This window comes from Camellia sinensis, chromosome 3 (genome assembly GCF_055761805.1).
Source record: "Camellia sinensis isolate YWXY chromosome 3, ASM5576180v1, whole genome shotgun sequence".
Lineage (NCBI taxonomy): Eukaryota > Viridiplantae > Streptophyta > Magnoliopsida > Ericales > Theaceae > Camellia > Camellia sinensis.
In genome coordinates, this window is record NC_138963.1 from 114,761,479 (window position 1) to 114,782,809 (window position 21,331).

General features: G+C 34.0%; 2 protein-coding genes across 2 annotated transcripts; one reads left to right on the forward strand and one right to left on the reverse strand.

The window, feature by feature from the left end:
• Window positions 1-9,618: 9,618 nt before the first annotated feature.
• On the forward strand, window positions 9,619-14,025 carry LOC145821780 (uncharacterized). The gene is made up of 3 exons (XM_082918346.1): window positions 9,619-9,670; window positions 13,107-13,153; window positions 13,261-14,025. Exons 1-3 carry the CDS (start codon window positions 9,619-9,621, stop codon window positions 14,023-14,025), a joined length of 864 nt encoding a protein of 287 aa, XP_082774472.1.
• A 4,671-nt stretch (window positions 14,026-18,696) lies between these two features.
• LOC114305181 (protein DETOXIFICATION 16-like) lies at window positions 18,697-20,543 on the reverse strand. The gene is made up of 6 exons (XM_082918348.1): window positions 20,005-20,543; window positions 19,797-19,883; window positions 19,423-19,479; window positions 19,099-19,337; window positions 18,877-18,995; window positions 18,697-18,753 (listed from the first exon to the last, which is right to left on the reverse strand). Exons 1-6 carry the CDS (start codon window positions 20,541-20,543, stop codon window positions 18,697-18,699), a joined length of 1,098 nt encoding a protein of 365 aa, XP_082774474.1.
• Between the last annotated feature and the right edge of the window lie 788 nt (window positions 20,544-21,331).

Genomic DNA, 21,331 nt, shown 5'->3' on the forward strand with positions numbered 1-21,331 from the left:
GGGATCACCTAAAAACTCATCCAAGTTCGACCAAAAAAACTCTTGCTTCAAGAATGACGGCCCTGCCTCAGCTACTTGGGCCAAGGCTAGATTCTCAGCCCTAAGAATGTCCATAGATTCTCGCAATGCTCCAGCCATTTCGTGGGCTAAGGCGCCCATGGCCTGCTGACCAACTGGTTAGGCCATATTGGCCCGACGAATCTCTTCTTCTTGTGCCGGAATCTCATCCAATAAAGGCACCTCATGCCTTCTAGGCCTACCACACCTACCACCACCACGTCCGTGCCCTAACATCCTAATAAAGGTAGCAAAAGAAATTAGTACATTTATAAATGTGTCAAAGCTAACTCACTCGCGTCCTAATATGGTGGACAACAGTAATTCACTTCACGTAAGCACGTAGCCACATAAACACATATGAATTTTCTTCCTAGAACATAACCGTCCCGCAGCGTTGCCAACGTTTTGATTAGAAACAATAGTGATCAAGTGCTCTTCTAACAGGGACTCTAGAAACCCATAGACCTAATCAATATCTTAGGAATTTAATTCTCATACCCATATATTCATATAAGCATGTTATCACTTAGCATGCCATACATACTAATGTCTCTATCAAGTGAGACAAACTGATTGTAGTAATAACCACTTCTAACGTATCCAAACTATACAAACCAGATACGCTCTGATACCAAGTTGTAATGTCCAGAAATAATTACCAAAATCCCTTCACAACATTTATAGACGACAATACTAATAAAGCAATTACCTTCCATTGAATCTAATTGGGATTACAAAAAGGGAACTATATGCAGTATGCATTCATAATGCCTAGCCCTGAATATATAACATATGTTACATGTCCCGCCCCAAACCCGCCCCTAGAAGTTTGGGCATGACCACTTCAAAAACGGACACTTAACCTGTTATATATAACATATGGGGCCTAAGTGGAAGCATAAATTTTATATAATAACATGCAAGGAAAGAGCTACATCCATTGAGCGACCACTATCATGCCAGGATCACAAATAGACAGATAATAATAGTTACATACACATATACAACCCCGCCCGTGTTTGGGCGTATAATAAAAAAAAACACATTAGAAGTTACAACATATTATAGACAATCAGAATCTAAGCCAAAACTTCACCAAACGGGTAGGCTTCACCCAAATGCTTGGACACACAGAGGCTAACAAAGGAAGACGAGCATTAAAAGTTGAGGCTGACCTCCAAACGCAGGACCTACGGAATCAGACAAAATACATAGTGAGATAACCTCAGTGAATAATAGTACGTGAATAACTCAATGTTCAACTTGAATTATAATGCAAATCAGAGTTTATATAATATAAAAGACAGGTAGTTAATCTGATTCCGTACTAATGTCAGAACGGCCTTGTTGTTTCACAAATTCACAGACTGGCCCTTGGCCTGGTGGGTTCACATATTCACAATTAGCCTTTGGCTTTATAGATTCATAATTGAGATTCATAACTTCACAACTTGGCCCTTGGCCCTTTGAATTCATAGTTTCACACGTTGGCCCTCGGCCTCATAGATTCACATTTTCACAAGTTGGTCCTCGGCCTCATAAGTTCACAAATTCACAAGTTGGCCCTCGACCTCATAAGTTCACAAATTCACAAGTTGGCCCTCGGCCTCATAAGTTCATTGATTCACAAGTCGGCCCTTTGCCTCATAAGTTCATAGATTCACAAGTCGGCCCTTGGCCTCATAAGTTCATAGATTCACAAGTCGGCCCTTTGCCTCATATGTTCATAGATTCACAAGTCGGCCCTTGGCCTCATAAGTTCATAGATTCACAAGTCGGCCCTTGGCCTCATAAGTTCATAGATTCACAAGTCGGCCCTTGGCCTCATAAGTTCACAATTTCACAAATATTCATAATTTCACAAGCTAGCCCTCGGCCTCATAGATTCATATTTCACAAATGGCTCTCGGCCTTATAAATCATACAGAAGCACATAGTTCCTTCTAATTATTCACATGAGGTAACATAGTTACGTTACGTTCAACAGAGTGCTAATAGCAACTATTACCAGATTGAACTTCATAATGCAGTCACATCCCATTTGTTTGTCATGAATTACTACCTCTAGTTCACAGATAACAGAATGTTATTACATATTAAACGAGTCCAGAGATACGCAGATACCATAATCTCGTAATACACTTACATTCCCCTTGTTCGTTATAAATCCATACAACTGACTTACAGATAACAGTGTGTTAGTATCCATTATCAATAATAAACAGAACGTAGTACCCAGTAATGCTCTTAGATTTTCCCATGGTTTCTCATAAGGTGACATAATTGTCCCACAATAATAGAACAACACTATTAACAATAAACAGAAGGTAAATGCTCCATTACATTAATAAGAGTGGAGCCATTCACATCATAACATGGGTCACATAATCGTGTCATTGACATTCAATTCTTTCTCCGGATTGAGTCATTCAGAGGTTCATCTGATATTTAACATAATTTCATAATGGTTATTAACGTACAAAACAACCCGTAGTCTTATCCAATTATTCGTTTTGATGATCCACTCTAGGTAGATATCTGTATCATGTCAGTGTGTGCCAAATCCTTCAATGTTTACATAAGTTCACACTAATTCTCGTTCCACATACATGTTAACTTAATTGACCACGGAGAACAAGATGTTAATAAGAATCATTATTAACGGTAAATAATGTGCATTAGAGTACTATTACTCACAGTGTTTAGATGCTAGGTCCGTCCCTGCAGATAACCCTACACAATTCAATTCAACAACATTTAACACAATTCGACATAATCGACATAACCCCACATAATTATCACTATCCAATATAATCCACAATATTTAACATTATTCAACTCAATACTACCAAATATAATTCCACATAATTCAAATTAAATTGCTAAGACTCAATTCAATATTCCGTAGCCAAGTTTACATCATCCACATCATCAACAAACCCTTCCCCCCAATCTCCTTTCTCATTAAGACATGATTCACAGTGCTCATAACAAAGTTCATTCGCAAATTCTAAACATAATTTCCAAGTATCACCAAATTCCAATTAAACTTGTATATACATAATTCAATACCTCAATTTCATTATTCTACTTTCAATTTGGGTTAAATCTTTGGTTATCATCTTTTAATCAACCTAGGGTTTCAAGAAAATATGGAGATTTCAAGAAATAATCAAACTTATTAACCCAACACTTTTTATTCCAACTTTTCCATTGATTATACACCGAGGACTCATAATTCACCATTTTAACCCATTAATTAACTCCCAACATCTTCAAACCATAAAACCCCAAATCTCATACTATACACTACATGCTCTAAATATGGAAATTTAGTATTTAGATAATAAAATGTCACAAATCTATCTATGGATATAAGTATTGAAGAGTATTCAAACCCTTACCTCAATAATCAAGCAAAGAAGTGAGCTTGAGAAGAAGCCTTCACAAATCCAAGTTCTAATCGGGTAAAAACATCGATCCTCCCTTGTTCTCCATCCTTGATGCCAAAAACCATGGTGGATCGTGAGCAAAGTAAAGGAATTCAAGGATTTAGGGCTAGGGTTTCGGACTTAGGCAAAGAGGAAGGAAGAGGGAAGAAGAAAAATATGAGAAATGATCCAAAATCCCGTTATTAAAGCTGCTGTCCCGAAAAACCCGCTATTCCCGCTCGAGCGTCCCAATTCCCGCTCGAGCGGACCTGCTCCCAGCACAGATTTCAAAACTTCAAACAAGTATAACTCCCCCATCCGGACTCCGTTTTAGGTCGTTCTGGTGCCCAAATTGAAGCCCCGAAAATAAGATTTCCAATGGTTCTAACCTCACATCCAAATTCCAAGTGTGGAACAAGAAAAGGGCAAAAGAGTGACGGTTGGTTGTAAACGAATTATTCAAATTAAAGTTTTTGATCCAATCTTACTTTACCATCATATTATCATCTCAATCAATACCCCAAAATAAGGTAAGAACATTGCAAACACACTAAGAAGAACATCAAAAATGAGTCCACGTGTCTCAGAATCAAACTTAACCAGGCGACCCGCTCGAGCGCCCACTTATACGCTCGAGCGGAAAATCACCTCTCCCAGAATTTCAGTCCGCCTGCAAAATTACTGGAAACCCAAAAAGGACGCTCGAGCGCCAACTACTCCGCTCGAGCGGAGGGAAAATTTTCAGATTGTTTGGTAAAGGTCACCAATTCCAGTTTCAAAGACATAACCCAACGGATAGTTCTTCAATTCCAATAGCAAGCACATTAACCCCTAATTAAATAAGGATAACTTTCTATACGCACTTTGGGGTCATTACATTACAATTAACAGAAAAGAATGGAAGTTAAATAGATAAGAAATGCCCTAAAGGCTTACAACTTCCCAAGATAGTTCTTGGTTACAACAAAAGTGATTCTTAAGCTCAATACAATTAAAGCCCTACGCTTGTACAAAAGTAAATACAAAATAACAAAACTGAGCCTTCAACTCCACAGTCCTCCCAAGCTAAGTCCTTGGTGGAGGCATATCACCAGTACCTGAAAATATTTTTTCCACATAGGGTGAGCCAAAGCCTAGTAGAAATAATCTAACACAATATATAAATCTTTAACAAAGATATAAGTGTAATATGCACATACAATGCCATTAATAAACAATTTTATAATTTTTTTGCAAACCATGCAATACCAACTGTATATTTCAATTCATGAAATTGATTTCATCTCACTCAGATGACCAAACTGTGAATACAACATAATAGGTTTCTCACCAGTACAACCATCATACAATCACTTTTATTTGCCATTTTACGAATATTTCATCCGCAAGAATTGGCACCTATGTATATGCGCGGTTTTCGAGACTTTTACCCTGGACACACAGGCCAACTTAATTCAACGGAGTACATCCCCTTTCCTCTCCTAAACATGGAGTACATCTCCTTTTTTCTCCCAAACATCATACATTTACAATGTATTTAAGATATAGCCATATTCAATGACAACGGATGAGAGATTGGTTTCAATTTGCCTAATCCTCATGCAATTTCTACAACAATCATAGCTATCCTCTATCGATAGCCCAAAATCGATATTTCTAAACAGATATACAATCTCCAAGACAGATAAACTATCTAAATTTCCATAGGTAAGAGATAATACATATCCAACTCCACCATTTATATAAACATTTATCCAATTTCACATCTTCATTGCCAATTTCTTTTATTTGTACAAAACAAATATTTGAGATATTTGGGGCAAACCCCTCATTTTTTTCAAAATCCATCCCAAGTATCAAAATTAACAATTTTATTACAGCACAACGTCATATTCACTCTCATAACCCTTTTCAAGAACACATTAGAGAAACCTCTCTTTTGATTTTAAACCAAAACCCTAGGTTTGTTCAAAATCTCCCAAAATCACAATATTGTTTTTACAAAACAAATAACTAAGTTAAAAACCACAGAAAAGTGTAGAAAATCCCTATATCAAAGCTAGAAAACGAGCAAAGCAAGGAAGGAACACGGATAAAGCTGAAACCCAACTCTATTGGGATGAAAACATAGCCCTTGAGATGCTCTACCTTTTTAACAAAGGTGCATGAGTAGAGAAACCACTAAATCTAGGTGAAAATGTAGAGAGTGTGAGTTTTAGAGAGAACGGATCAAGATGTAGGGTTTTTAGAAAGTTTAGATAGAGGGAGAGATATCAAAAAAGTGATGTACAAAGTGAGTTTTATAGACTGATAAACGCACAGTCCACTCAAGCGCAAGAAGTGACGCTCGAGCGCAGAATACACACTTCCAGTAATTTTGTAGACAGCAAATAAACGCTCGAGCGCAAGAAAGGTCGCTCGAGTTGAGACCGCTCGAGCGTAGAATCACTCTCCCAGTAGTTTTGCAAACCTGCAAAAGTACTGAGAGTTCACAAAGCCTGCTCGAGCGTCACTACTCGAGCGCAAGAAGAGACGCTCGAGTGGAGTAGTAAAATTTTGGGCAACAAAAGTTTGAAAACCAAGCAACCAACCTATTCCAAATGCGACCACTACAATCCAATAGCCAATTTCAAGGAAATATAAGGGAAGTAAGACATGAATAACAATACAAAACCATGAAACCTGAGTCCAGAATATGAAATGGGTCGGGTCTAAACCAGAATCGTTGTACCTCACACCGTTCCACTTTCATCGTCCTCACACGAACCGGCTAGTAGACGCCTCACACATCCCCACATTCGTCGCCCTCATGCGGACTAGGCAATGGGCACCTCAAACACATTCCATAACATTTACATTTCTCATCCAAAGATAACAATTTCAAGGATTTTCCAAGTTTTTTTTTTTTTAACTTGTTAACATCCACTTCATCGTAATCATGAGCAAACCCCTAGGGTTCACATAAGAATTTAGGCATTTTCCTTCCAATTGTTCCTTTCCCTTGGCTCAAGTATATTCACGCATTATTTCATAGTTAATGTCATAATCCATCATCAATTTCAAGAAACACTTCCTTGCATACAACCCATGGATATATATATATACTTCATTCATCGCAACAATCCCATAAATCTTAAGATTCATACCTATTTAAACCAAAATGTGGATATACAAGGTAAAGATATTCCTACCTCAAAGTTGTGTAACGAAAGATGAAGGTCCACCCGATGAGCTTTCGAGACACCCTGTTTTAATCAGTTCAAAGAATAGCTCTTGGAGAGGAGAGCGACTTTAATGAAGGAACTAAGATGGATTCTTGCTAAATATAGATAAAATCTAGTCCTTTAGTACTAGGGCTTTCAAAAAAAAGGTAGAGAGAGAGAGAGAGAGAGAGAGAGAAGATGAAAAAGTGAGTCAAAAGTGTGTTTAGATCGTGTTTTAAATCTGCTGTCCCAACATGACCTCTCGAGCGAAACTTTCATCGTTCCAGCGAAGAACCAAAATGCAAAGCGACCGCTCAAGCAAACTTTCCACCACCAGAGCGGTAAACGCAAGGTCTCAGAAGTTTTGTAGTGCTATAGTGAAAATACTAGGAGCTCACATTTTATGCTCAAGCGACAATTCTTTTGTTCCAGCAGTCTCGCTTGTAAACTTGCGAGATACTGGGAGCAAAAATTCTCCACTCGAGCGACAATTCCCTTGCTTTAGCAGTCTCACCTATAAACTTGCGAGATACTGGAAACAAAAATTCTCCGCTCAAGTGACCAAAGCTGTCGCAAAAACCATTTTCCCTCAATAATGTGATTTTTTCTGTGAGAGAAAAAAAAATACAATTATTGTCATGATTGAGGTATTTTGCAAAGTCTTGCTTTGTTATTGAAAATGTTTGTTGTGGACACTTATTTGTATAACATGTATATATATATATGTACTGAGCGTAAGTTGATAGGAGAACAATACACAATTCTGCAGTTTCTTCCTAGCAAAAATATAACTATATAACTAAAGCGATACATGTTACAAAATTAAAGTATCCGATAATAATATAACATTACAAATTGACAATGTATGATTGCAGTAACATATATAAATTTACATTTATATATCTTTATATATTTATATATATAGACATTGACATATATAAGATATCATAAAAGTAATACGTGAAATCTTTTACAACAATATAATATAGGTAACAATGAGAAGATAATTATTCATAATTAAATAGTTGGTCATAATGCAAATGTTTAGTGTTACATTTTGTGTGTATGCACCATTTTTTTAATAAGATTATCAAATTTACATAAAAATTGAAAGGGTTTTATGAATAATTTGTACAAAATTAGAGATTAGTGATGAAAGATTTAAAACAATAAAAATTTATAGTGTTTTGTTTGGTTTGTTTTTTAAAAATTTTGTTTTAAATTTCTTAATTTTCATTTTTTTTTTTTTTTGTCTTTGACACTAATTTTTTTAATAACTCTTTTATTTTCTTTTTAAATTCACTTAATTTAATACTTTTTATTTTTTAATTTTACTTTAGATTTAGATTCACTTAATCTAAATATACTTTGAAAATAATTTGTTGTGTATTTTTTTTTTAAAAAAAGTTGATATTAAATAATAATAAAAAAAACAATAATAATAAATCAGTATATGTTTGAATTTACAAATTTTTTTACCAATATTTTACTTTTTAATTCTATTTAGATTATTGGATATTAGATTTTCATATAAAAGTATAATTTAAATATAAAATATAAAGAAATTCCAATATCTTTAATCACTAAAACTAAGAAAAATATGAAAAATCCAAAACTAAAAAAAATATTTAAAAATAAAACCAACGAAAGTTGTTTTTATGTAGAATTTTGACATCATGCATTGGTTATTAAAGTATCATGTAAAATATTATAGTTCATAAAATATAATTTAAACAAAAAGAAAGTGTATAGAGATAACTTGTGAATTTTTGAGATGTAGCACAAATTTCTGTTTTAAAAACGCATGCATTTTTCTCTATCTAGATTCGATCGAATGCATACAACTTTAATAATCAACTAAAATTATTCACAGTGATTTGATCCATAAGGAACAATTGTAAATATTATGTATATAGAAGCAGACATAGGAAATGAGAAAAAGTTATTGTTTTTTGCTCTTCAATCATCATCAATGTAAAAAATAAGAAGATGACTTCTTTTATTTTCTTTTTCTTTTTTTTCTTTTTTTTTTTTTTTTTTTTTTTGATAAGAAGTGAGACAGTTTATTTATAATTATATAGGACTCTTGGAAGAAAATATATCATTTTTGAGTGTTCAACTCCAAAAATAAAAAGATGAATTATATAGTGTTCTTCATGACTTTTAGAAAATATAGTAGATTTGAGAGTGTAAAATTGAGATTTAAAAAAGTAAAAAACGTGACAGGTTCTTCATAAGAAGGGAGACGGTTTGTTTATATTTATATACGATTCTTGGAAGCAGATATGTCATTTTTGAGTATTTAATTCGAAAAATAAAAAGATAGTTGGTTTATATAGGACTCTTCATAACTTTTAGAAAATATAGTAGATTTGATATAGTAAAATTGGGATTAAAAAAATAAAAAAAAATATGGCAGGCTCTCACACTTTTATAATAGTAGTTAATGCATATTTATAGTGAAGAAACTAAAATCAAAGAACACAATTTTGAATTTGCAATTCATCAAATCATCTAGCTCATCAAACATTTCCAAAATTATCTCTCTCTCTCTCTCTCTCTCTCACACACACACACACACACACACGCACACATATATATATGCACAGTGAATCAAGGAACACAATTTTGAATTTCTGATTCATCAAACGTCACCAAAGTATCCAGTTCATCAAACATTCTCAAAATTATATTTTACACACACACACATATATATAGATATACAGTGAAGATTGAATTTTTTTTTTTTTTTTTTTTTTTTGTCTGCCCATGTTTTATGCATATGTGTGTGTGTGTGTTACGTTTTAACTAAAAACAAAAACAAAAACAAAAAAAGCATTCACTTTTCTATTAGTTCTCTCTCTACACCTTTCTCATTCTTCTTCTTCTTAGCTTCCTCCTCTCTTTTAACAGAACTTGCAACAATGGCCGATAAAGAAGAGAAGGAGACACAAACAAGTGGAAGTAAGAAGGAAGGTAATCAAACCCACCAACCATAAACAAAAATTGAACAAAGAAATCAAACCCACCATCATAAAATTAAACATCTAATAAATTGACTAAAAATCCCAACTCACTGTTTATATGAGATCTAAACAGACCAAAAATCCCCCATTCTTATGAGAACCAAGGATCTAAATAGACCAAAAAAAATGGAAAGTTACAATCTTTAGTATAGATATACAAATCCCAACTCACTGTTTGTATACATATACATACATGTGCTGCACTCATTTTGGCTACAAATCCCATCCTTCAATCATAAATATATGTATATATGTGCATATATGTTAAGAGATGAGCTGCCATTGATATCAAGTTAAGATAGATTTTAATGGAAATCATTTAATTTCTATGTGTGTGTGTATATATATATGAGTGCTATTATTTAATTGCAAGAGTAAATAGAGCAACAATAGAAATAAGGAAAGGGGAAAATAATGGTACCTTTGGTAAATTTAAAGATATAAAAAGGGTATCTTTGTCTTAAAAATTGACTTACTCTCTACAAAGGCATGTGGTTTTCACATTTTGTTATCTTGGACGAAAATGTTTACTATGCGTTTTAGTCCACAAATCACATGGAGGTTATGTGGTGATTTCCAAATGTCATAAGGTAATCCACATCCAGCCTAAATCACAGGAGGGTAAAGTGAAGTTTTTCCTAAGAATTAACCCTTGATCTCCTACATAAAAGTGCACAAGGGTGGCAGCTAACCTAATTGGCTAATGACTTGGGGTTCTTACTGTGCCTTGCAACTTTCTATGAGGCCCCATGGGGGTTTGTTCTGAGCCTCTTTTGATAATCCAAATTATTCATATTGTAAGATTTATCAAGCAGATCATCCATACAAAAAATTAAGTTAGTTGGACATTTGTAACCCCATAACAAGTGCACATCTTCTTCTCTCTTTTTTTTCTTGTATGATTAACATGATTTTGATAATGATTTCAAAACAATTAAGATATGATCATGGAGTTATAGATGTCTGATTAATTTCATTTTTTCACTAATTATATCCATTTGTTAAAGTTCTTATAGAAAGATGTCTCCTAAATAGTAGAGATGTATGTTTAAATCCCAGCAATCATAAAATTATTCAAAATTCATAATATTATCTCTGACATTCAAAAAATAGGTGTAGGAACCATATGTATACAAAGTATAATAAGAAAAAAAAGTGCTAAATAAAATCCTCAAATTTGAAATTGAAATCTATGTCTAAAATATAAATTAGAATTATTCTCTATTAATAATTAGACATAAATATTTTCATATCAAATCTATAAATTTAAGCACAACCTAAAACCATTTGCAAAAATATAGGTCCTCTTTCAATCTTCCCAAGTATTTTCAAAGACAAGCAATTGGCAACGAGGATTTTAGTTCAGGGCTCATTTCCTAACATTTGAAATGGTACCACATGACACCTCCATTAAAGATTTAAATAATTACTCGGACACCCACTTATATTAAAGATTTTAAAACAAATAGAAAAGGTTTAAATACTTGCATTAGCAAAACATTTGTTGAGACATCCATGCAAGATTGGACATAACCACTCATCATCATCATCATCATCATCATTATATGAATCTCATGCGGTGTCTGTAAGAATATCCATAAAGTGGCCCATATGCCACATGTTTGTTTTATTTATTTATTTATTTATATTATATATATTTAATTAGTTTAATGGTTAATGGGTAACTGACGTCTGTTCACTATCCCATATGGTGGTTTCATGGGACCTTATAACTTCCCTGATGGTGGGAAGTTATACGGAGTTACACTTGGATATGAGTCCAAGCCTATCTATATATATGCCTGTGATAGCCATCAAACACAGACGTTGTTTTGTGAATAAAATAGGATTGAAACTTTTTCCTTCCACTTTTCCCATATGGTTCTATAAAAGTGTTCAGTGAGTGGGTTTTGTTTATACATTTAAGATTTGACCATTCAAGAACAAGATTCAAAGACTTGAATATCATGGCAAGAGGTATTCTTCTTTCTGAATTAATATTATTTTAATTCTCACAATTCGTATCAGAGCCACCTTTTGTCCTTGTGGTTTAGCGTTATTGTATGTCATGAAGACCAAATCATATTGCGTTATGTTTTATACACTTGCTGGGCCTCTGTTCTGTTATGATTTCGACATGATAATTTTCTCCGTGTGTTCGATTTGTTTTGTTGGCTATAATATATTATTTTGGTTTACGCTTTCTAATATTTTGATCAGTCTGAGTACACCACGTCTCTGCTTTTAGCCCTTTGTTTATTTTCTTCTGTCAAGGAGGTTTTGAAACTTGCAGGCCATCATACTTTAAATATAAAATTGATTGTCTAATACTTGATAGTGAAGTTTCAATCAACATGGTGCCATCATTATACATAACTTGTGATTATGCCATATAGTTTAACATTATTTAAAGTTTGAATTACCAGAATAAATATTCATTGTTCGATTCATCTTAATATATATATATATATATATGTATATGAAACTTGATGGATTAAAATATTAATTTGATGTCTATCAAAGATGAATTATTGCATGATGAATTACTTAGAGAGATTAGTAGAATTCATTCTGTTATGTGATTGTAGTATTTGCATCTAAAATTACTCCTGTTCTGAATCTGTTTCATCTTGGAAAATTATTGTATGTCATTAAGTATTGATTTGTATTTATTGACAAACATTAAAAAAAAAAAAAAAAACTGCGTCCTCTTATTTTGTATAAATTCTAGAAATTATCATGTTTTATTTGGATTTATTTGGTTTATTTTAAAAGGCATGAAAGACTTGAATTTATTTCTAGAATTTTCATAAATAAATTTTAACATGCTGTTAAGGATGTTTTGCTTATTATAGTTGCATGTTTAAATAGTAAGCAAATTCAATTGAATTTCATACAGTGAATTATAACATGTTTTTTAGTTTTTATAATTTTTGAGATTCATTGGCATGTTATCTAAAATAATGTAATATTATATTACATGCATTAAGGTAATTATTTATGCATTGAAAATTCATGTGAAATAAGAGCATGAATACACTATGTGTTGGGCTGATGGAATTTATTTTGGTCCAATTTTTAAGCAAAATCTAGTGTAAGGTTGAATTACATGTGTTTGGTCTTGGGATTTTTCATGTGATATTACTCTGATTGTATGTATTATACATTATGTGTATTAAAAGATTATGTATTTGTTGTGACTATAAGGATTTGCTCACATTTATAAATTATGCCAAATTTAAAAATTTGATTCTGTTTTAAGAGTAGCCACAGCATCTTAAGACATAAAGATGTGATCCTCAGTATTTTTGTCACATAAAGTCAAAAATTAATTTGGCATTTTTACATTACAATTATGTTTTATAAATAATTTCTTGGTCCCACAGGAAAGAAATTATTTATGAAATTTAATTGGAATAAGATAATGGATTGGGTATTAAAGTGATTGAACACTCTAAACCCACAGGTATGAGTTTTCTTTTCCTTAAATATTTTGGAACCCATTAGTCTTATTATAAAGTAATAGCAAATCTAATACAGTTTAGTGACCTCTACCCACAAGAAGGTTTAGATTTGTTACTGAATTTGACATTAGTTGATTCAGACTATAGTTATTGTTTCAATGCAGTGATTTCTACCTCTGTACTGTCTAATGAGTCTTCTCGTATTCCATTCTTGAACGGTGATAATTTTTCGGACTGGAAGGACAAAATCCTTCTAACATTAGGGTGCATGGACCTCGATCTAGCACTCCGTGTGGATGAACCTCCTGAACCCACGATCGAGAGTTCTGCCGCAGAAAAAAGTTCTTATGATAAGTGGGAGCAATCTAATCGCTTAAGCCTAATGCTCATAAAGTCACATATCAGCCAAAACATTAGGGGCTCAATCCCACTATCTGATAAGGTCAAGAACTACATGTGGGCTATTGAAGAGCAATTTGTTAGTTCTGACAAAGCATTGGCAAACACCCTAATGAACAAACTATCAAGAATGAAGCATAACAATTCTAGGAGTGTGCGTGAGCACATTATGGAAATGAGAGACATTGCAGCTCGTCTTAAATCCTTAGAGATTGAGATTTCTGAATCATTCCTTGTCAATTTCATACTCAATTCTCTTCTTGTGGAATATGGAGCATTCCAAATTTCTTACAACGCACAGAAGGAAAAATGGTCTATCGATGAACTTTTGACCATATGTGTTCAAGAGGAGGAGAGATTGAAGCATGGAAAAGTGGAAAGTGCTCATTTAGCAACACATAAAGGAGGGCAATGGAAAAAGGGCAAAGGAGATCAGAAATGAAAGAAGCTTGGTAAAGTGCCATTTAAAAATCATGGCAATAAGGATGCATGCTTCTTCTGCAAGAAAAATGGATCACATGAAGAAAGACTGCCCCAAGTATAAGAAATGGCTTGAGAAGAAAGGTAATCTTATATCTCTTGTGTGTTACGAATCTAATTTTGTTAATACTCATCAATATGATTGGTGTATTGATTCGGGTTCTACAATTCACATTGCTAATACCATGCAGGGCTTTCTCAGCCTAAGGAAACCGACGGGAAGTGAACAAGGCATCTATTCGGGCAATGGGATACGTTCGCACGTCGAAGCTGTTGGAACTTTCAGACTTGTTTTAAAAAATGGCTTTGTTTTGAATCTTGAAAACGCATTTTACATTCCATCTTTTTCAAAAAACTTAATTTCTGTTTCTAGACTAGTACCGTTTGGATTTGAATTTCAGTTTGTTGGTGCAAATTTTAGTTTGTTTAAAGACTCTGTTTCTGTAGGATTTGGTACTTTAATTAATGGTTTGTACAAATTAAATCTAGATCCTATTTTTGAACAAAATCTTTTAACCATGCATGGTGATATTGGCATTAAGCGTAATATTGTTGATGAGTCCTCCTCTATTCTTTGGCATAGGAGATTGGGACATATCTCCATTGAGAGAATAAAGAGGTTGGTTAATGATGAAGTCCTTCCGACTCTTGATTTTACCAAATTTGGTATTTGTGTGGACTGCATAAAGGGAAACCAGACCAACAAAACTAGTAAAGGTGCCAAAAAGAGTGAGGAAATTCTTGGAATCATACACACTGATATTTGTGGACCATTTACTCCACCTTGTCTGAATGGTCAGAGATATTTTATCTCATTTATTGATGACTTCACACGATACATGTATCTCTACCTCTTGTTTGATAAGGCCGAGGCACTTGATACCTTTAAAGTTTATAAAGCAGAGGTAGAGAAACAAATAGAAAAGAAAATTAAAATTATGAAGTCAAACAGGGGTGGAGAATATTATGGGAGGTACACAGAATTGGGACAATTACCAGGTCCATTTGCTAAGTTCCTTAAGGAAGAAGGCATTATTGCACAATATTCAATGTCTGGCACACCACAATAAAATGGTGTTGCTAAAAGAAAGAACCGAACACTTATGGACATGGTAGGGAGCATACTTAGTTATTCTAATGTGTCTATAAATTTATGGAGTGACGCTTTGAAAACCGCTGTGTATATCTTAAACAAGGTTCCATCCAAGGTTGTTTCCAAAACACCGTTTGAGTTATGGAAATGATGGAAGCCAAGTTTAAGACACTTACACGTTTGGGGTTGTCTGGTTGAAGTGAGGGTGTATAACCCATATTTAAAGAAATTAGACCCCAGAACAGTTAGTGGTTTTTCATAGGCTATGCGGAAAACTCCAAGGGTTACAGATTTTATTGTCCTTCAAATTCACTTAGAATTGTTGAAGCCAAAAATGCTAAGTTTATTGAGGAAGTTGACCCTAGTGGGAGTTACCCTCGAAAGATGGAGTGGAAGGAATCACAGGATCTAGATACAACACCCGTGAATATAGGTGAATTGGTTGTCTTTTAGGATAATCAACCTGATATCCAAGAAAATCAACAAATTCAAAAACTTCCACCACAAGAAGAACAAATCAACATAGAGCCTGTAGCTCAAGTCCCAATTGAGACTACATAATTAAGAAGATCCTCACGAGCTAGAAAGTTAGCAATTTCTGGAGATTATTTTGTATACTTAATGGAGTTTAATTTTGACATCAGACCTAAAGATAATCCTATTTCATTTTCCAATACCATAAATAGGGATGATTCTAAATTATGATATGATGCCATGAAGGAAGAGTTGGAATCTATGGCTAAGAATCAAGTTTGGGAAATTGTCGAGTTGCCTAAAGGAGTTAAAACTGTTTGTTGTAAATGGGTCTATAAGACCAAGAAAGACTCAAATGGTAATGTTGAACGATATAAGGCCAGACTTGTAGCCAAGGGTTTTACTCAAAGAGAAGGCATCGATTATCATAATACATTTTCTTCGGTTTCTAAGAAGGATTCATTTCAAATTATGATGGCATTAGTAGTTCATTTTGATTTAGAGCTATATCAAATAGATGTGAAAACGGCATTTTTAAATGGAGATCTTGAGAAAGAAGTATACATGAACCAACCTGAAGGTTTTTGTTCTGATAAAGATAGTTACTTAGTTTGCAAGCTCAAGAAATCCATATATGGACTAAAACAAGCTTTCCGATAGTGGTATTTAAAGTTCCACGATGTTATTACTTCATATGGTTTTACGGAGAATGTTGTGGATAACTGTATATACCTTAAGGTTTGTGGGAGCAAATACATTTTTCTAGTTCTATATATGGATGACATTTTACTTGCATCTAATGATTTAGGATTGTTGCATGATACTAAACAATTTCTTTCCCAAAAATTTGAAATGAAGGATATGGGTGAAGCTTCTTATGTCATTGGCATAGAAATTCACAGAGATAGGTCCAAAAGAACATTAGGACTGTCTCATAAAGCCTACATTGAAAGAGTTTTGGAGAAATTCAAGATGATTGATTGCACTCCTAATGCAGCGCCCATTTTAAAGGATGACAAATTCAGTTTAAATCAATGTCCGAAAAATGATTTGGAAAATGAACAAATGGTTAGCATTTCCTATGCGTCTGTCGTAGGCAGTTTAACACATGCTCTGGTTTGTACATGACCTGAAATTGCATTTGTAGTTGCGATGCTTGGAAGATACCAAAGTAATCCAGGAATGGAACATTGGAAGGCTGCAAAGAAAATCATGAGGTACTTAAAGGGAACCAAGGACTACATGCTTACTTACAAGCATATTGACTGTCTTGAGGTGGTTGGATATTCAGACTTGGATTTTGTGGGTTGTCAAGATTCCAGAAAATCCACTTTAGGATATGTCTATCTGCTAGCAGGCGGTGCTGTTTCATGGAAGAGCGCTAAAGAGACGATAATTGCATTGTCAACAATGGAAGCAGAGTTTATAGCATGCTTTGAAGCAATCTCACAGGCTATTTGGTTAAGAAATTTTATCACTGGGCTTCGAATTGTGGATTCAATTTCTAGGCCATTAAAGGTTTACTGTGATAATTCGGCTGCGATTTTCTTCTCTAACAACAACAAAAGTGGTAGCCGAAGCAAGCATATTGACATAAAGTATCTTGTTGTTCAAGACCGTGTTAAGAAGCAAGAAGTCAGCATTGAGCATATTAGTAGTGATATGATGGTTGCAAATCCCATGACCAAAGGTCTTTCTGTAAAGGTGTTTTCAAAACACGTTAAGGGCACGGGATTGATTGGTTAGCTCAATAATTTTTCTAGTTGTTTTATTTTGTTTTGTCATGACATTTTGACTATTATTAGTGAAAAGCATCATTCTGTGCACCTAAAATATTTGTGATGCTATGCAGTCCATTGGGATTATTGATCCATAGAAATCATTGGACCCATAATAACTTATTAGAAGTTATTCATAAAAAATGACACCACATAAAGTTGAGAGTGTGATACAATGTAATACATGGAAGGAAATACTTAATTGATAGAGTATAACCGCCATAATTCGTGTATTATAACTCTAAGGTTTGGGTATTTTTCTTTAATGGCCATAATCAGTTTGTTAGTTACCCGACAGTCGATAACGTGTGTTATATGTGCCAAGTGGGAGAACGTAAGAATATCCATAAAGTGACCCATATACCACGTGTTTGTTTTATTTATTTATATTATATATATTTACTATATATATTTAATTAGTTTAATGGTTAATGGGTAATTGACGTCTATTCACTATCCCATATAGTGGTTTCATGGGACCTTACAACTTCCCTGATGATGGAAAGTTATAAGGAGTTATACTTGGATATGAATCCAAGCCTATCTATATATATGCATGGGATAGCCATCAAACACAGACGTTGTTTTATGAATAAAATAGTCTTGAAACTCGGTTCCTTCCACTTTTCCCATATGGTTATGTAAAAGTGTTCAGTGAGTGGGTTTTGTTTATACATTTAAGATTTGACCATTCACGAACAAGATTCAAAGACTTGAACATCATGGAAGGAGGTATTCTTCTTTCTGAATTAATATTATTTTAATTCTCACAGTGTCTCCTCCAAAATGATCCTGTTTTTATTTTCTAGTTTTTTTGTTAGCTATTTCATACATGGCTCGAATGTTCTTCGAATTTTTCGGGCACTGTGACTTCTAAATCTGCTTCTGGATGCTCTATGTATTACTTTCTCACAGAAGTCAATTTATTGGAGATGCTTCTACAGGTATCATTGGGCCATATACTCTGTCACTAGCCTTGTTTGCCTGCGCAATGGATATGACCACAGCCAACAGTTATAGCATGTTTGGATTGAGTGATTTCAAGGGAAAAGAAAAGAAAAGAAAAGAAAAGAAATTGAAGTCTCAAAGAGTTACAACTCATCATGGAAATGCTTACTTCTTTCTCCCAATTAGTGCACAAAGTTATAATCGAAAGAAATAATGCTTGAGCAAATAATGCCACAATAATCCCCACACAAAGTCCCTACCAAAAAAACATTTCAAACACAAATCGGAACATATGGCAAAAAAAAAAAAAAAACAACCACAACAACAACAAACAACAATACTATATGTATCCAAAAATCAAGTGCTCAAAATTTAAAATTTGTGGATCAAAATTATTCTGGTGTAGTGCAGATGACACCAAACACTATAAATTCAAATTATGTGCACTTTGACTTTCTTCTAGGTACATAATATTTTTTATAACAGAAAGTTTGGGAAAAGCAAAAGATACGAAAATTACCTTCCCTCCAGTGTGGTAGACAAATGCAAGCAATACACCAACAGGTATGCCAATAAGATAATAAGCACCCAAATTAGCAAAAGCACCAATCTTTTGCCAACCACATCCTCTTGCAATTCCTTTGAAATATTGACACGACAAATTCATGAAAGCAACCTTAGCTTCATGATTAAATTGTCCCCTTGTATATAATGTAGTGAAATTCAGAATTTGGGTACAGACCTGAAAGCACCGATTGAATATCGTCCAAAAAGTGGGATCCTGAGAGTAATATCATCATCTCTGCCACATATCGCACTGCCATTTCTTCTGTACTGTAACAATATCCCCAAAATTTACGCCCCAAAATCATTATAGTTGCTACCAAAATGCCTTCTGTAACAACCAAGCTTAGGGCAATGCATACTGCTAAACGGGCAGCTTGTGGTCGGCCAGCACCCAATTCATTGGAAACTCTTATGCTGAAGGACGAGCAAAATAAAATGTAAAACTATAAGAAATAATAAAAATCCTAAATGGTCAGTAATTAAGCTTATAATCAATCACCTTGTGGCACCGCTTAATCCGAGGGGTATCATGTAAACCATGGAATGCGAATTGAGGCTATGAATTCAAATGAATAGTTAGTATGGGCATCTATATATGACAATACTTTATGTGATGCTTCACCACCACCAGCAGCTCAACCCCTAAGACTGTTTAGCTGCTCGCCTAGAGTCCTGCTCAGAGGAAGACCCCCAATTTTTTTTTTTTAGGTATATAGTGTATATATCACATAAGAATAAATGAATTTGGTATAAAGCAAAATTTATAAAGTGCCACACTTAAAATTTTCATTCGTAGGCCTCAAATAGGATTGAGCTGCCTATGTGCTTATTATATATTGGCCACGAAGTGAATTGAGTACAGAAACTACTAACCTGATAGAAAGTACAGATGTTTCTAACTTTGGATTAGGAAGGAGACCAGACAAGAGAACCATCATTTCAAATGACCAAATTTCCAAGCTGTTTGTTTGTTTACAAGAAAACAGTTAGTGATCAAATAAATGAAACTAGCATATGTTTGAGCACATTTCAAACAAACAGTAAAAATAAATTATTTTTGATAATCAATAATAATTATTACCAGACCATAAGAGCAGAAGGAATTGCAAGTCGAAGAAATTTAGGAATATCGTGCAATGCGTCCTTGGAAAATCCTGTCCAAGTGTTCTTGCAGGAAGGAGATACCCTGACATAAATGGCGAGTAAGATCACATTGATCCAATAAGATATAGCATTAGCCAACGCAGCCCCTTTATTTCCAAGTCCAGATTTAAAGACTAGAATCCAACAAATGAGTACGTGTAGTAACGTGGTAAATCCAGAGCTCAACATCATTGGAAAGACGTCGTTTTGAGTTTGTAGGAATTGAACATGGCATTGAAGGAGTGCGTAAGCAAAAATGCTGGGAATCATGAACCGAGCATAAGAACCTGCCTCTGCTGATATTTCGGGATCTTGTCCCAAGAAAACAAGAATATGCCCAGCATTTGCCCAAATGCAAGCAAGTGGAATGCTTACAAGTAGGAGAACAAGCATGGCCCTCTGCTTGTGAACACCAAGCATATGGTACTGTTTAGCCCCATAAGATTGCCCACAGAATGTATCTAATGCACTTCCCATTCCTACCTGCTCAATATACCAGTGAAAACAGACAAAAATAAATTATATTTATGGTTTGGCAATTCATATACATAACTAGAAACCAATCTGACTCGAGGGCAATCATGTCAACGTGCTAATTTGAACTACTAAATTTTGTCGTTGCTATCTCGAGTTAAATATGGCACAAGGTTTGGCAGATTGACAAATTCTAGCAAGAGGATTTTCTCTCTATCTCTCTTGGTGGGCCTATAGATGTTATTTGTATTTGGTTTAATGTGAAAAAACAAAAATAAAATAAAACAAAATAACACAAGAAATAGTACTTATTAATTTGAGTAAGATTGCCAAATTTTAACATTTTGACTACTATAGAAAGCTAAAATTTCATTTTGACATACGATTTTAACAATTCAGCATTGAACATGCTTTTAAATAGTGTTTAATAATCAAAATTAGGCAGTAATCCTGTGTTTGGTTGTGAAATTTGGAAAGAGATTTGGGAAGAGATTTGGAAAGGGAAAGGAAAAAAGTAGATGAAATGTGAATGCTTACATTTTACTTAATTTCACAAACTTTTTCGTTTTTTTTTTCCAAATCTCTCCACCAAACACAAACTAAAGGTTTAGAGCTCTAACGGTGTAGTAAAAACTAAAAAAGCACCAAATTATAAAAGGAAAAAAAAAATATTTGTTATTTAAACCCAAAAGTTAGACCAAGTTTTTATAAGCAATGATGTGACAACCAATTAGAATATTTAATGCAACTTTCTCTCTCATATCTACTCTAACTATTAGCCAATCATATTC

What these genes read in the sequence shown, in the direction of transcription:
- LOC145821780 (XM_082918346.1), top strand. Translation starts at nt 9,619, where the DNA reads ATGGCCGATAAAGAAGAGAAGGAGACACAAACAAGTGGAAGTAAGAAG. An exon ending in AAGTGGAAGTAAGAAGGAAG is followed by an intron (nt 9,671 to 13,106) that starts GTAATCAAACCC and finishes TTGGTCCCACAG; the next exon opens with GAAAGAAATTATTTATGAAA. An exon ending in GGAATAAGATAATGGATTGG is followed by an intron (nt 13,154 to 13,260) that starts GTATTAAAGTGA and finishes AATCTAATACAG; the next exon opens with TTTAGTGACCTCTACCCACA.
- LOC114305181 (XM_082918348.1), bottom strand. Translation starts at nt 20,543, where the DNA reads ATGGGAAGTGCATTAGATACATTCTGTGGGCAATCTTATGGGGCTAAA. An exon ending in CCTTCTGCTCTTATGGTCTG is followed by an intron (nt 19,884 to 20,004) that starts GTAATAATTATT and finishes ACAAACAAACAG; the next exon opens with CTTGGAAATTTGGTCATTTG. An exon ending in GGATTAAGCGGTGCCACAAG is followed by an intron (nt 19,338 to 19,422) that starts GTGATTGATTAT and finishes CTCGTCCTTCAG; the next exon opens with CATAAGAGTTTCCAATGAAT.